The 17,186-nt window shown below is 37.4% G+C and overlaps 1 protein-coding gene and 1 pseudogene across 3 annotated transcripts in view; one reads left to right on the forward strand and one right to left on the reverse strand.

The window, feature by feature from the left end:
- Positions 1-11,262, forward strand: part of LOC146453468 (uncharacterized) — a 47,065-nt gene extending 35,803 nt beyond the window's left edge. Inside the window, exons 1-2 of one of the 3 annotated variants that reach the window (XM_085096634.1) lie at positions 5,229-5,365; positions 10,730-11,262. In XM_085096634.1, the coding sequence (XP_084952760.1) occupies positions 5,320-5,365; positions 10,730-11,082 (399 nt within the window). In that variant the 5' untranslated portion in view covers positions 5,229-5,319 and the 3' untranslated portion in view covers positions 11,083-11,262. Of the gene's footprint in view, positions 1-5,228; positions 5,366-8,312; positions 8,394-10,729 lie in introns of those variants that run through there. The other 2 variants (XM_085096636.1, XM_085096633.1) reach the window with 2 other exon arrangements.
- Positions 1-17,186, reverse strand: part of LOC146453453 (uncharacterized) — a 315,682-nt pseudogene that overhangs the window by 222,420 nt on the left and 76,076 nt on the right.

Here is a 17,186-nt window from a genome sequence, read left to right on the forward strand (position 1 = left end):
AAACGTGGCCTGGAGCACATGCAAGTGTGGATGTGGACGAATTTGCAGGGTACAGCTGACTCAAAATGCCTCTTGAAAGACCTGCACCATTGTTTTCAATGATTCTTGAAATCATTTGCTGTTCTCGCTCGTCTCCAGAGTCGTAATCGCAGAGTCCTTGAGCCGAAGCGTGGCCTGCAATATTCTTTATTTCACACTTCGGGACGCCGGAACTTTTTAGCTTCTTGACAACGGTTTTCCTGGCACTGTGATTAGTGATCTTAATTCTTTTGTGGACAAAGTTCTTTCAGAGGTGAGTTTTCTTTCATTTTTTTCATGATAGTGTTTATAGTGTTTTTGCCCATTGGTGTTTTCTTGAACCAGATGTTTGAAACGGGTTTGTCGATTACTAAAAGGTAGAACGGACCGCTCGTTTTCATTTCTTTTGGACGCTTCTCCAGATATAGCTTAAACAGCATGACTGGGCATCTTTCCCCATGGCCTGTGGCAAACATTTTGGGGGTAACTAGTCGGTTTTTGACGCTTAGTCCTCCCTGCCTCGTCTTTGTGAGACCTTCTTCAAAAGTTAGAAATTCAGTTCCATCGTCGTCGTGTTGCAGTGTAAAATCTTCCAAATTTCATCTGGTGGTGCTCTTGTCTTCCTCGTAGGCTAAAGTGCAGGGTCATCAACCACCACATCGTGTTAATAAGTGCACGAGGAGTCCCACTACCAAGCTGGCCGTTCTGCCATAGGACCTCTTCCTCTTCTTTGGTCAAACTTTTCGATCTATTCGGTCGCTTTCCTTTTCCTTGCTCTCTTAGTTTTCTGGCCTTCCCTTCGAGTACTTTTCTGGAGTTAATGAACTCTCTATCTCGGATAATGGATTTTGGGTACGACTTTGACTTTAAATATCTTTCCATCGCCGCCTGCATCACTTTGAGGGAATCCGGTTCGTAGTCATCTCCGTTTTCTTCAGTTCGCAACTCGGCATAAAATTGTGAGAGCGTTTGGTCTAGGGCATCGCACTCATACTCTTCTAGATTTGCATTCACATTTCTTTCAGTCGCCCACTTTTTGAAAACGTTTTTCCAATACTCTGTGCTCTTCTTTGTGTTTTCGTTTTCGCTCATTTCTTTTAGTTCTTCAATAAATTCATCGTCAAATTTCTCGAAACGAGACGCCTTTTTTGCTGATATTATATTCCTGCAAGAAACTCATTCGACATTGTCAACACAGTTAAAATGAGAAAACAAATGGGGTGCAGAAGTTATTTGCTCCTATGGGAGCCCAAACTCTCGAGGTGTTGCAATCTTAATCAAAAAAGGTCTTGATTGCGTTATTCACTCTCAAATTGTAGATACATCGGGCAGGTATATTGTTGTTAAAGCCGCCCTCAAAGATAAAATGTATGTTCTTGTAAACATTTATGCACCAAACAAAGACGAAGACATCATTAGATTCCTCAAAAATGTGTTAACTAAGCTGCAAACCGAAAATTTTGATTCGGAAGAAAATATTGTGATTGGAGGTGATTTCAATTGTCCTCTGAATCCTACACTGGACAAAAAAGGTGGCATAATGACGCCAAGGAAATCGGTGATAAATTTCATCAACGATCTCCAAAGTCAACGAGATCTTGTAGATATATGGAGAGTTAAAAACCCGCAAACTTAAAGTTTTACCAGGAGTCAACGATCTCCGCCGATATTTTGTCGCCTTGATTATTGGTTGATTTCTAACAATTTACATGACTGGGTCAAAGCCACAAATATAATCCCCGCCATCAGAACTGACCATTCTGCTATCTATTTAGAATTAGGGAACGTGGACAAAGAGGCTAAAGGTCCTGGGTTCTGGAAGATGAACACCTCCATATTGGAGGAAGATGAGTACATTATGACCTTACAAAAATGGTACCAATTTGGTTCACAGAAGGCCAAAAAGAACTTTCCGACCACCGTAACGTTTGGGACTGGATAAAATATAATATAAGAGCTCATGCTATAAAATATTCCAAAAAGAAAGCAAAGGAGAGAAACGAAAGAGGATCAAAACTTAAAAAACAATATACCGAAGCGAAACAGGTTTTCGAGGCAAACCCCAGTGATTCGAATGGCAACAATTTAAATGCGGCTTAGGATAAGCTCGAATCATTTTATGATGAAAAAAGTTAACGGAATAATAATCCGTGCCCGAGCACGTTGGCACGAACACGGCGAGAAAAGTACCAAATATTTCGTAAACTTAGAAAAAAGAAATCATGTAAAAAAGCATATAAGGAAACTGGTAATTAGCGGCGTCGTAAAGACAGATCCCTTTGACATTCTTCAAGAACAAAAACGTTCTTATCGAGAGCTATACAAAAGTTCAAATAGTGCTGCGGAAAACCGTCAGAACATTGTAAAGTTTCTAGAGAATTTGAATATACCTCAATTAACTGAAGAACAAAAGTTGACCTGCGAAGGCAAAATTTCAGCTGAGGAATGTTACAATATCCTCGAAAGCTTTCAAACCAACAAAACTCCCGGGAATGACGGAATTCCTATGGAATTCTACAAAGTGTTCTGGCCTTTAATAAGCGATCCTTTTCTTAAATGCGTAAACGAAAGCTTTGAAAAAAGTGAAATGTCTTGTTCTCAAAAACAAGCGGTAATTACGCTAATAGAAAAAAAAGGAAAAGATCGTTCATATATTGAGAACTGGCGTCCAATCTCTCTCGTAAACGTTGACACAAAAATTATGTCTAAAGTGATCGCCACTAGAATTAAAAATGTTCTTCCAAACATTATACACCATAACCAAACTGGATACGTGAAAGACCGATATATCGGCGAAACAATTAGTCAGTTTTCAATATTATGGATTTCACTGCAAAAGAAAGTATTCCGGGGCTAATGATATTTATTGATTTTGAAAAGGCATTTGATAGCGTAGAATTTCTTCTCTATTTTTTGAAATCCTTCAATTTTGGCCCTAATTTCATCCATTGGGTTCAAACGTTCTACAGAAACATACAAAGCTGTGTGATAAACAACGGACTCTCATCTGAATACTTTAATCTTGAACGTGGGGTACGACAGGGGGACCCGCTCTCTCCTTACCTCTTTGAAGTGACTATAGAAACATTAGCAATTGCGATTCGACAGAATAAAGATATCAAAGGTATCTCTATTGGGAGTGAGGAGACAAAAATTCTTCAATACGCAGATGATACGACAGCAATACTTGCCGACACAAGCTCTGCTACTGCTCTTTTTAGGCTGTTAGATTATTTCAAGATTGTCTCAGGCTTAAAGATTAACTGTTCCAAAACGGAAGCTATGTGGATAGGTGCTTCAAAGAACTACAAAGCACAGCCTTTTGGAATTAAATGGCCTAACGAACCGATAAAGGCTTTAGGAATTTATTACACGTATGATCAAAAATTGCTTCTAGAAAAGAATTTCATAGAAAGATTAGACAGTATTAAAAATCTGACTAGAATTTGGTCCTCCAGAAGACTTTCTATTTGTGGCAAAATTACACTTATCAAATCTCTGGAACAATGGATTGTGCAGGGTCGCGGCCCTTCCAACATACACTACAGTATCATTGTTTTCATGGCAAAGTTTCATATATTTATTTATCATGAACTCATCATGAACTCATATATTTATTTATCATGGACTCATCTTTTGTAAGCTGACCCATTACCCACCTGAAACACCGCGATTAGTTTCACGCTAATAAGGCACTAATTAACTCCTGAAATTTAAGCTCTCGCGCGTGATTCGATGAAACGAACAAAAGAAAAAAATAAGGCATTGATAAAAAAAATCTGTTATACGGACCGTGGTTAATAGTGACCTTTCGGTTTTTTGACGTTAATTGGTCATTGTTCAAAAACATCACCCAACCCATGAAATATTTGTTAAGTATGCTTGCACTGTTTAGATTTTGGTCTTTTGTCCCAGTGAGTTCTCCGTTACTCAGTTCTTACAACAGAAGGAGATTCTTTTCGTTCAATCCGACACCATTCTGAAAGATGACAGAGCTTCTCGCCTTTGCATTTCTGTTTTGCTTTTCCGTGGGTAAGTAATTAACGTTTAAATCGCTGGATATAAGAGTGCTAAATACAGGATATTAAGCTCTGAACCAATGTTCAAGTTCACATTTGAAAATGGTTTCTCCAACATAGCATTAAGTATTTATAAAAATGCATAACAGACTTTCCAATTTATTTTAAGCTATAAGTTATAAGAAAAAAACCCCGATTATTTATGTTCTAGAATCCCTTGGTCAATATGCTGAGAGATTTGAAAGTGTGAAAACGCTTTTTTGTACATTTCCATGTATCGTGCTTTTGTTTTCTGTGAACATTGATTGGCTCTCTTTGTTATTACCATGACAACAGACTATGATTTTGAATACTTAAGTACCCAGTTTGATCGAGTGTCGTTGGGAGCTTGTTAGGTGCAGCGCAGTAAGGCGGAGTCTTGACGGAAACTACGCTTTACAAGATGAAAACGTTATTCGTATTTAGCTTCCCTTTCTTGCGAATATGAACGATATCGGACCTGCAACGTGCAAAGCCGGTGGGATACGAACATTTCCGTCATGACGTTTGTCACCGTAAAACACGAATATGATGAAAACGATGGAGGCCTAGGCACTCCTTTTGTAAAGGAAAATCATATTCTCTTGTTTGGCTTAAAAAGATGAACTTAGCTTTTACTTTAATCCTGTCCGTTTATAATAAATTGTTAATAAGATTTGAAATTTAAAAATCAACATAAACCTTGCAAAATATAACCTAGCACCACAAGAAATCACTGCTCTTAATTAATCGCTCTCATTCATACTTCAGGATTTATTCCAATCTACGCAAAAGTTAGAAACAAAAGAACCTCTCAGTTACTTTGTTTGAAATACCACATTATTAAGGACTTAAGCCAAACACTCAAAATGTTAAAGTCATCTACACCATTATAAACAGTGCCAAGGTAAAGTACTTTTCAGTAACTATTTTTTCGGCATTGGTTCAGGATTACATCAAAAAACTGCAAATTTCACTTAAGATTCAAAAGATACCTTCTACACCGCTAGCTAGCATTGGTCAGTTGTTTTCATTCAAAAGCAGAGTTATACAGGATTTCAGTTATATTCATGCAGGGTGGCACTATATTGATCAGCATAACAAAAACAAAATACCTCAAGGTCTCCTTAATAGACTTTATTTGAATGCAACGCTCTAATAAATTTGACATGTCTTGTTCCGCCTACTTCAGAGCTCTAAGGTGCGGCCTACCAAACTGCTCAACTCTCGTTAGCTCTAAAGCTTCCCAACGACGTATCACAAAATGAAAACGCTGTTTGCTTTAGCTTTTCTGTTTTGCTTCTCCGTTGGTAAGTAAATTATTTGGAAATTTTGGGGATGATTTTTGTTTTCGCAATGCGAGTCAAGTTAGAATATCGTGTCTATATTAGGTAAACGGAAAATTTATCCTTTATTCAGTTGCTAGGACTCGTTTTACCACAGGTCCTTTTTATTCAGTTCTACAGTACAATAAATCAGTGCTCCTTCTTTCTAATGCCTTGTTATTTAGAAAGCATCCATACCAATAATTTCATTCTACCTAACTTAGTTCTTGAAACCATCATTTCTATCGGCTACTGAGAAACACACCAAGAAAGACATTAAGTAATTAACGTTTTAATCTCTGGATATAAGAGTGCTCAATGCAGGATAATAAGCTCTGAACCAATGTTCAAGTTCACATTTGAAAATGAATCAAATCTCTGCAACGTCGAATGAATAGATTGTTTCCAGAAGACCTGTTTTTCCTTCAATTATTTGTCTGACTTTTCCAAATTCTCCAAGTTAAAAAAAAGTCTGAACCATAAGCTGTACAGGCTTATTCGTCGACTATGTATGGAACCAGCATATCATGCGACTTGAAGAACATAGCTATTTAAAGATAACACAGTGCACAATATATAACTCGGCTAAAATATCCTGCAGTCATAGAACGTCAGCTCTACCCTTTACAGCTCATAATAGGATCAAGCAAGAATGGAAAATGCTGTAATTAGCAAACCAAAACTTTATCTCTAAAGACGAATTATATGTTGCGACTATAAAGTTAAAAAATATGCATGGTGCATCGAGTTTATGAAGATACCCTTAACTGAAAGCCACTTGAAAGTCAAGCGAATATTTCGTCCTGTGGTAAAGTCGTTTGCCGGAGAACCATTATTAGTACAAACAAAAACTGCTTCAGGTTTGTTGTTGTGCGTTGTGGCGCGTCTTTTTTACCAATGCAGTTTCATTTCACTTGTTATATAATTGAGGCTAAAGTGGATAATGCAAGTACAGTCAAACATCCCGTTTTCAAGGTAACAGGGCCAAAGGCTACAACATCCAATAGTTTTATAATTCGTTTATTTAGAATTCAGCACTTTCAAACCCCTGATTTTACTTTGTACTCAATTTTATGCAAAATTAAAAATTATGCTACGGTTTTTATAGGCCTAGATACTGCCAAAGGAATCTTACCCAAATGCACCATTTACAAATGACGAAATTCTTCTGGCCATGAATTTCGAATGTCGGCACTTTCCAAATGGAACTGACAATCCAGACTTATATGTTATTAATATAAAGCCGACACACAGGAAGATATAAATAAATAAAAAAGAAGAACAGCACGCCTTACCCTGGTTTGGTCGTTCTCAATTGAAGTTTTAAAGTAAAGTTGAATTAAAGCAAAACTACTTTCATGGAAAAATTGACATTTTGATACCCTCACTATGGTATAGCTAGCCTTGAGCTTTTAAAATTTGAGTTCATTCACAAATGACACCGACCTCTCCAGTATTGATCGAAATTTTTAATGATCTAGCTGGGATTGGCCAATTCGATAACTTAAGTTATTGCCTTAATAGGTTTCGAAACATCTACGGTTACTTGATAACAGAAGCTAGAATCAGTCAATCAATCCGGCTTTTAAAAAGCTAGGCCTGCTCCAACTTACTGCCTGTGCAGCAGCAAACACCCTGCGAATATTAAACGATATCGAACCTGTAACGTGCAAAGCCGGTGGGATACGAATATTTCTGTCATGATCTTTGTCACCGTAAAAAAACGGAAACGACGAAAACGATGGAGGCCTCAGCACCCCTTAATGTAAACGAGAATCAAATAATCAAATGTTTGGCAAAGTGCTACAATGCTGCTTACGAAGTCAATATTTAACAACAGTGCTTGGTCTACTAATTGCGCTTCAGCCTCATTAGTCATATTCCCTTGTTTGGCCGAAAACGATGGGCGTAGCTTTCAATTTAATCCTGTCCGTTAATAATAAATAGTTAATTCGATTTAAAATTAAAAAATCAACTTAAACCTTGCAAAATATAACCTAGCAACACAAGAAATCACTGCTCTTAATTAATCGCTCTAATTCATACTTCAGCTCAGTAGGATTTATTCCAATCTACCCAAAAGTTAGAAACAAAAGAACCTCTCAGTTACTTCGTTTGAAATGCCGCATTAATAAGAACTTAATCCACAAACTCAAAATGTTAGAGTCATGTACACCATTATAAACAGTGCCAAGGTAAAGTACTTTTCAGTAACTTCATTTCCGGCAATGGTTTCGTTTTAGGATTACATCAAAAAACTGCAAATGTAAGACTCAAAAGAAAGCTTAAATACCGGTAGCTGGCATTGTTCAGTTGTTTTCATTCAAAAGCAGAGTTATACAGGATTTTAGTTATATCCATGCAGGGTGGCACTATATTGATCAGCATAACAAACACAAAACACCCCAAGGTCTCGTTAATTGACTTTATTTGAGTGTAACGCCCTATATTGAATTCAATCCAATAGCTTCACATAATACCTAACTCCAAGGACTCGAGGAGTTTCAGCAAGAGTTAAATCCACAGCATAGCAGGTGTCGAAATGAAAAACACAACGATAACTAAATGATGGAGTGTTTGGCCAGGACTTGAGTGGAAGGCAGATATTAAAGGTCTCTTGGGGACATTGGTAGATCATGCCGACACTTCTTTGAAAGGTTGCCACAAGAAACATACTTAATTGAAGGCAATGGTTATGAAACCTGTCAAACTTCTTTGTTATATGTCTTTGTTTGCCATTTTGGCCTTGACCCTCGCAAGCAACAATAGAATTTGGAATGTGTTGGAGCAACTGAGCAATCGAAACCTTTTTGTTAAGATATTCAACTGTGGTGACTTTATTTAAATGCAACGCTCTAATAAATTTGCCCTGTCTTGTTCCGCCTACTTCACAAAGCGCTCTAAGGTGCGGCTTGCCAAACTGCTCACTCTCGTTAGCTCTAAAACTTCCCAACGACTTATCACAAAATGAAAACGCTGTTTGTTTTAGCTTTTCTGCTTTGCTTGTCCGTTGGTAAGTAAGTGATTTGGAAACTTTGGGGATGATTTTTGTTTTCGCAATGCGAGTCAAGTTAGAATATCGTGTCTACATGTATATTCGGATAAACGTAAAATTTATCCTACAATCAGTTACTAGGACTCGTTTTACCACAGGTGCTTTTTATTCACCTACAGTACAATAAATCAGTGCTCCTCCTTTCTAATGCCTTGTTATTTAGAAAGCATCCATACCGATGATTTCATTCTACCTAACTTAGTTCTTGAAACCATCATTTCTCTGCTACTGAGAAACACACCAAGAAAGACATGAAAACCCGCCAGCACTATCCGCAATCTACTCTCTACAGTTTGAAATTTGAATAGCTTCGGGGCTAGGATTTTATACATCAAATTTGCTTTGTAGGTTTCACGTTAACACTAATGCTTTAAGTTCCCTACCTGTAACGGTTACCAAACAAACAGAAAACCTCATTCACCAAATATACGGTTAAGATACTTCGTCATGGTTTGATCTTTAATTTTACTTCTTCTTAAGCCAGTTCGTTTGGGGTGGAAGCCTGTGATGAACTTCACTTACCTTGAAGTCATTCGGCATCAAATGTAACTAAACGTAATAATTTTTTTCGGTGAGGATTGGATTTGTGGAATAGCATGTGGCATGGCGTGCGGAATTGCATAATTATGCGAAATACGATGTTACGAAAAGCCAAGCGCGTTCTGTTTTCGCGCCAGCTTTATAAAAGTTGCAGCTTTTTATGTTGAGAACTCTAGATGGCCAAATATCTATCAACTAGACAACAGATCGACGATTAAAAAATACAAGCCTGTGAAAGGCCATGTCGGAGCACTCAGCTTGTGAGGGTGAAGAAATCGATGAAGGCTGTTTATAGTTTTGCATTCAGTTCAAGGAACTATAAGTAAATTAAATTTCTTGTTCACTTTTCACCTTGCAACTTCCATGTAGTTGACAAAAACAACGTGGTAGCGTGTAGGACAAAAGGCAATAGCAGGATGAACAAACGACGCCTCCAAGATCCAAACTGTTTATCATATATGAATGTGGGAAATTTAAATTTAAACTCTGTCATAAATAATGCTTATAAGTAAAGGTTTTGAAGTAAATTAGCAAGTTAAGATTAACGACAAAATCGAACAACGTTGGCGTCGACATGACACTATTTTCAAGTTCAAAATGATTAAAATAGACTGCAAAAAAACTGAGTTCGCTGAAGATTCAATCAATCATTTTTGTACCCACGTAACATCTTTGAGCTAACATAATAACAGTTTGTAATGTCGCGCAAATAGTTTAGCTCGAACTGAGTCTGATTCAGGACATTAATAGGTGCTGTCAATTCTCTAATTAGCGTGCACCAAACAATTAAACTTATTGTTGTACTTCTTAAGGACGGAAAACTGTTTGTCAAGGTCTTTCGGGACAAGACAGTGTTTGCCAATGGAAGATGACCGGTTCTTGTGGTCAACTGCATGAGTGTATATCACAGACGTCTGTAAAAGTCCACTGATCGATTTGGGAACACAGAAGGCAAAAACATGGTGCCTTGCAACATCAAAAAATTCAAGCAAAATTGTTTTATGTTTTTTTGTTTCGTTTTTTTGTTGTTGTTGTTGTTGTTGTTGTTGTTGGATGCCGCTGACTTTTTTTTAAGTTTTTTTTTTCGTATTTCTTTTCTTTTCTTTTCTTTTTTTTTTTCTTTTTTCTTTTTTGGGCAGAAGAAGAAAAAGGGATATCTCTCAGTCATGATCGACGCAAAGACAGTTAGAAATGGCAACCAGTGGATTCCAAACAAATAATTTCGCAATATCTATTAATACTCAAATTATGAAAAAAGGAAACAGCCAAATATGATCAGCAACCTTTTTTTTCCCGTGTGAAGAATATTCCAACTAAGTAAACTTAAGTTTGTTCCTAACTACTAAGCTTGCTGTAGAAAAAATCATCATTTGATTAAAACAGAAATTAGACATATTTCACTGACTGAAAAAATACTTTTTATCATTAACAACCTCTTTAAAAAACAATAAAATACATGAAGCCTGAAGATGGTGCAAAAATAAAATGCGTTCAAATATGATAAGTGGTAATCCTGGGTTTAATTTAAGAATTACATGTGTTCCATTGAGTGAAGAGAATTTTAATAAGCTTATCATTTAAGCAGGCTATTATGATTAAGATTAAGGTTTACTTAGAACCCAAACTGAGCATTACTGATATAAAATTAATTCTATTTTATTTTTAACACCCTGTCGTTATCTATTGATATTGGCTGTCTAGCATAACATTGGTTCTGAAGTGAATGTTTTGTTAACACGTTATATTCTTTTCAGCCTTTGGACTGAAGTGCTACTCTTGTAGCAGCTCCGAGAGTCCGGAGGCCTGTGCCAAGGCTCAAAAAGAGACGAGTTGCCCATCAAGCGTCACCAGCTGTGGTACAATTGGCTACAGCTTCGAAGTTTCTGGTTCAAAGAGAAAAGGTTACGCAAAAGGCTGTTATCCCGATGCACAGTGCAAAGACGCTGCGGCTACAGTATTGAAGGCTTGCAAAAATGCTGAAAAGGCTGGTGCCAAGGCAGATTGCAATTTTACTTGTTGTGACAAAGATCTCTGCAACGGTGTCTCAGTGCCAATGGTCAGCGTCATTCTGATGGTGACATGCGCCCTTGTCACCTTCTTGCGTTGAGTGAAAAGAAAGGAAAGCTCCAGTGTGCAGCTTAAAAGATGGGATTCTTATAAAGTATTGTAGTGACTTAGAATAAATCATTTGCAAGTACTAGGACTGTATTTTTTTAATTTAAGGGTAAAAATTTCTTTTGCTTTTAGGTTTGTATAACTTGCTGCAAAATAAACACTGTAGAGCTGATTTGGATTGTGTTTTGTCGAGCCCTTTAGGTTACCGTTGTTATATGCGTTTTCACTTTAACTTCGACACGATCTGGGCACGAACAATTAACATCAAATAACCTTCCTGTCCGTGATTGTATTGAATAGGCCTTTTGTAAAATTTGAACACGTGACCAAAAATTGGCAAACTTGCAGCTGCAGCTATATGAATTACAGAAATGCAAAGAGCATATTTAGTTAGCTTGAACACCAATTTTCAGACCAATAACCTTTAAGGCTGAGATTTCAGGACGATTTGAATGTTGGAAAAATTGTAAGGTTTTGTATGGGAGCGATCAGGCTTGCCATCCAGTCATATTTTCCGTCGTTTATTGCAAAAAAGGAGCTGATATATAAAAAAAAAACTACACTGAAAGAAAGAGGGTGACCAACTTAGCTGGACTATAAATTTTCAGACCAATAAAATGAAAGTAAAAGATTTTGTGCCAGTTTAAAAATTGGAAAATTTACAAGGATTTGTATGGAAAAGCACTGAAGCGTGACTGGATGGCAAGCCGGCTCATTTTCTCTTGATGATACAAATCCTTCTAATTTTGAACGTCCATCAAAATTTCCCGTTAGAAGATATAAGCCTTGCAATTCGACTGTCAGGTTATTTTTGGACGCTCTTTCCATTTTTGATAAAATCGTTTGCTAACATAGTTAAGAAAAGTAGGTCACGCGATCAACTGTTGCAAAAGGCCTATTACTCTTTTGATTTGCATACTGACAAATGGCACAACAGGACTAAAACGACCTGTAGCCCTCTAACAGACACAGAAATGCATACAAAAGTTCTATAAAGCAAGTCATCTCCGTTGACATCCTTTTTCTCAATAATTTAGTGAATAGCAATAACAACAACCAGGCCGGGAGGCAGTCGAGCGAACCGGAGCAGTTGCCATGGAAAGCACTTCCGAGGCTTTTTTTTTTTTTTTTAAGTTCAACGTCAAAAGCACTTCAACTTTCAACTTTATTAATAAATTTTACATAAAGTTATTTATTCTACCCGCAAATAGCAAAATAAAAAACACACTAAATAAAGAGAAGGACGGATACAAATAAAATTTGATAAGGTAAAGTTAAATTAAATGTTACGTAATCTAAAATGTTTATGACTCTGACTTGTAAAAGATGTTAAAAACAAAACAAAAAACTTAGCACGACGTCTTAGCCGAAAACTTCGGCCTTCGACGGTTTAAAAAGTGACAAATATCCAAACGCTTATCTAATGGTTCACAGTTTGCGCGTGCTACAATCACGACGCGTAACGAACGATCACCGTGCGAGACAACAATTCACGTGAGTGAGCTAGAAATTCCCGGAACGTCGATATGTGATATTAAATTAAATGACTAAATACTCATGAAAGAAAGGGTCAGGAAAACGAAAGCGAGGATACAATAATAATAATAATAATAATAATAATAATAATAATAATAATAATAATAATAATAACAATAATAATAATAATAATAATAATAATAATAATAAAAATAACATTAATAATAATAATAATAATAATAATAATAATAATAACAATAATAATAATAATAATAATAATAATAATAATAATAATAATAAAAATAACATTAATAATAATAATAATAATAATAATAATAATAATAATATGATGATGATGATGATGATGATGATGATGATGATGATGATGATGACGATGATGACTTTATGTACTCAAGCAGTATTTCTACTAGGTGGCTTTTCACCTGTGAATACCTAAGCTTACAAAACTATTAAAAAACAATTAAGAAATGAAGGAAGGTTCGAGATATTCCGTAAAGCGCGTAAAGAACGATTTCGACCATCGTCAGCCATAATGGTTATTATATTTCTGAGCTGATTTTCCAAAAGGTGGCTAGAAACTTCGACGCCTTGCGCTGGAATAAACTTGAGGGGGGGCCGCGTCACCTGCTATGCCATCAAACAGGCCACGGTCTGGCCTTGAAAACCAATGGCATTAGAGGGGTCAGGAGTGCAAAGCTGGAGGGGGGGAGGGGTGGGTATGAATTGGCTTGTTGTGTTGACTTTACTGAATTTTTTTGATTTGCCATTCTCCAGTCAAGGAGACTTTTTGTGGTCTCTAAAGAACATGTCGGTTTCTTTTAGGGTGAAAGATCAATGTCAGGCAGCCTTTCACTGTCCAGTGTATTCTGGGGTAGCTCAAGCAGAAGTCCAGCCAGCGGTGGGTGTTAGGGGAGGGGTAACTGCTAGAAGTGGCCCTTTGAGTTTGTGGCCACCTTTTGGAAAATCAGCTCAGATTTATGTTAGATCAAATAAAACAATTTTTTCTAAACCTGAGCTATTCGCTAAACTGCTGTGTTTTATTAAATTTGATCTAGCTACCGTACTGATGGCGACTTCCTGAATTGCGTTCATTTGTTGTCTTCTGACGTTTCACCTCTGAAAATTGCACCAAAAACTTATTGCTGCAAATGTTGTCGAACAACCTAATTTATCACTGGCAGTCTTGTCACATCAAACGTCAGTAGGAGACAGTTAAATAGTTTGAGATGACTGCCCGTCTTATAGACTCACATCATAAAAGGTCTCAATTGTTGAACTGACTGGATACTATTGTATTCATAAACTGGGCAAAAGGAACATGGCGTTGCTAATGATGACGACGACGATTTTGATAATGATGATAATTCCAGTTCCAACACAGTTCCATATTGAAGTTAAAAGAGAAATTTTATTTGTTAGCAGCTGCTGTACATAGTGCAAAGTTTTGAAAATTTCTAGTGATATGGCATTGGTTCTGTCTAATAATTAAATAAAAAATTTAATACCAATAACTTATTTTAGTTTTTGAAAAAAGATTCTCAAAAAAGTAATTGCTGCTCTAAATTAATCTGTGTGTTTGCTTTAAACCAAAGTGGAAATTTTGTTCATTTCTGAGAGAAGTCATCATTTTTGGTTCTGTCGCCACACGAAAGATATACGGTAGTCCAAGAACGTTAGATTGGACTCCAGTGTTGACTAGTAACTAATGCGTCTGCAGCCATCGAGCTGGAGATTTCAGCTCAAGGTTCGAGGGTCGTAAAGTAGCATACACCACGCTGACAAATACGTTGTCGCGTATAACAAACTGTTTTCAACTGTTCCGCGACTGAGTCTTCATAGCTGTGATAAAGGGGTGAGCTACGAGCTGTGGTGGAGTGGGGAAAGGGAGCCGTCCCGAACCCCTCCCCCTCCTCCTTCATAGCTGCGATAAAGGGGTGAGCTACGTGCTGTGGTGGAGTGGGGAAAGGGATCCGTCCCCAACCCCTCCCCCTCCTCTTTCACCACCAACAAAAATTATTATTTTATTTGGGAAGACCTACATGGACTGATTCATGCAAGTTCTGGCACAAGATACTGTGGAATAGATACGTTAAAACAGAGAGTACCTTTCTTATGGTACATTCATTCAGTTTATTGATCATTGTAGCGTTCCTCTAGTAGTTTAAAGTACTGTACAATCGTACAGGGAAATTAAGAATTTCGAGATGGCGGATCTTTAAAAGTTACCGTTTAAAAGTTATGACCTGACTAAGACGTCATATAACTTCATCACTTCCTGCTGTATGTACGGTAATTTATGGGGGAAGGTCCGACCTGAAATTCCAGTCTTCAAAAACTGTTTATATGCGTACTTCAGAATTGACGAGTTGAACTATTTGACCTACCACTGTTTAGTGAGATGGGAACGAGACTGGTTTGTAAAGCAAGAGGTATATGCGGCGTAATCATCATCATCATAAACAGCATCATCATCGTCGTCATCATTAGTATCACCTTTTTTTTTTTCAGTTTATGAATACAGCAGTAGCTAGTCCCAATAATTGAAACGTTTCATTATGTGAGTCTACAAGACGGGAAGTCATCTCAAATTATTTAACTATTTCCTCTTCAAGCCTTGATGTGATCATGACAATATTTCTACCAATATTTTATTGTTTAGTATGGACATGTTTGCCTTAATAATAAAGATCACAAAATATCATTTAGTTCTTGTTTAATTTAACTTTCTCAAGTTTTATGTGTATTAGTCCATCCCCTCATTAAGTGCGCTTTTTACTTTGCTACCCACCTCCATTTAGCCTCCCACGCGACGTTCTTAGGGGTTCGTCACGCGTTCCTGCCCCACGAACGTCTGCTGAAACGAACAGCCACTTCCGTTCGTCGACTGCGGACCAATCAGGAGCCGTTTCCCAACTTTGGGTAAACTCGTGTTTGATATTAAAAATATTACCCTACACAGAATAGCAGACTTAAATGCGGTTTTTGGTCATGTGTGCCAAACGTTTGGTATTAGGGAGTTGAATGCGTATCAAAGAGAAGTCATAGTGCAATTTGCGCAGAAGAAAACTGATGTGTTCGTAAACCTTCCAACTGGTTATGGAAAGTCACTTATTTATCAAGCTCTATCGTTTGTTTACAATTCAATTCTTGAAGCCGCTGGTCACTGATTGTTGTTGTGGTTTCGCCGCTTGTAAATCTTATGAAAGACCAGGTAGACAAATTGGCAAATCTTGGAATTCTTGCCGCTTCTCTCAGTGAAATCACTGAAGAAAATGCAGGGTGTTGTGGAAGGAAAAATTTCAATCGCATATAAACTATATGCACGTCCGGAAGCGAAAATATCTCCACGGGTGATGATTTCCGTTGTTTCGCAGTATGTGATTGGCTTTACTTGTCATAATGAGTCAATGCTGATTGGTCTGTTCAGACAAAGGCAATTTGCCGACGAACGGAAGTGGCTGTTCGTTTCAGCAGACGTTCGTGGGGCAGGAACGCGTGACGAACCCCTAAGAACGTCTGCGTGGGAGGCTAACCACCATTAGAAGTGGTTGCTGTTTGCGGGTAGCAGAACATTTTGGTGTAAAATTTATTAGCGTGAAAGATTTTTTGTTGTTGTTTGTTTGTTTGTTTTTTTGGTGTTGTTTTTAAAGTTAAACTAGAAAATGCTTCGGACATGCTTACCATGGCAACTGCTCAGGATACCTCTATACTGTCTCCCATCCTGACTGCTATTCCACTTTATTTTGAGAGAAAGGATGTAAACAGAGATTACTTTCCTGATGCAACTCTTGTGTGTAACTTTTGTATGTCTATTAGAGGAGCTACTGGTCGTTTTAGCCCTGTGGTGCCATTGAAACTGGTGTAGTTTTGGTACGTTTTTCAAGGAAAGTAACTCAATACTTTTGCAATCACGGTCAGCAAGTTTCTTATTATATTAATTTTTCGTGTCTAAGTTAAAGTGAAAACGCATATTACAACGGAGATGAATTTATTTACAAATAGAAAAATAGTGAGAACTGATAGGGCGTTTATTCCCTGAACAAGATTAGAGGACGCATGAAATGATCGTTTTAGAACGCCACACTCAAAACCAGATTATTGAAACTGAGAGGAGATATCCTTTTGTAGAAATAAGGATATGACAAAACACAATCCGAATTAGCTCTGCAGTGTTTATTTTGCAGCAAGTTATACAAACGTGAAAGTAAAAGAAATATTTACCCTTTAAACTTGCAAATGATTTATTCTAAGTCACTACAATACTTTTATTATAAGCATCCCAGCTTTTAAGCTGCACACTGGAACGTTCCTTTCTTTGCACTTAACGCAAAAAGATGACAAGGGCGCATGCCATCATCAGAATGACGCCGACCATTGGTGCTGAAACACCATTGCAGAGATCTTTGTCGCAGCAAGTAAATTTGCAATCTGCCTTGGCATCAGCCTTTTCAGCTTCTTTGCATAGTTTCAATACTTTATCCTCAGCATCACTGCACTGCTCCTTGGGAAAACAGCCCTTTACGTACTGCTTTGCTTCGATGCCAGAAACGTCGAAGACGTACGTACCACAGCTGCTGACGCCTGCTGGACAAGAAACCT

Source organism: Pavona decussata, unplaced genomic scaffold (assembly GCF_977016875.1).
Source record: "Pavona decussata unplaced genomic scaffold, jaPavDecu1.1 SCAFFOLD_330, whole genome shotgun sequence".
Taxonomy (NCBI): Eukaryota; Metazoa; Cnidaria; class Anthozoa; order Scleractinia; family Agariciidae; genus Pavona; species Pavona decussata.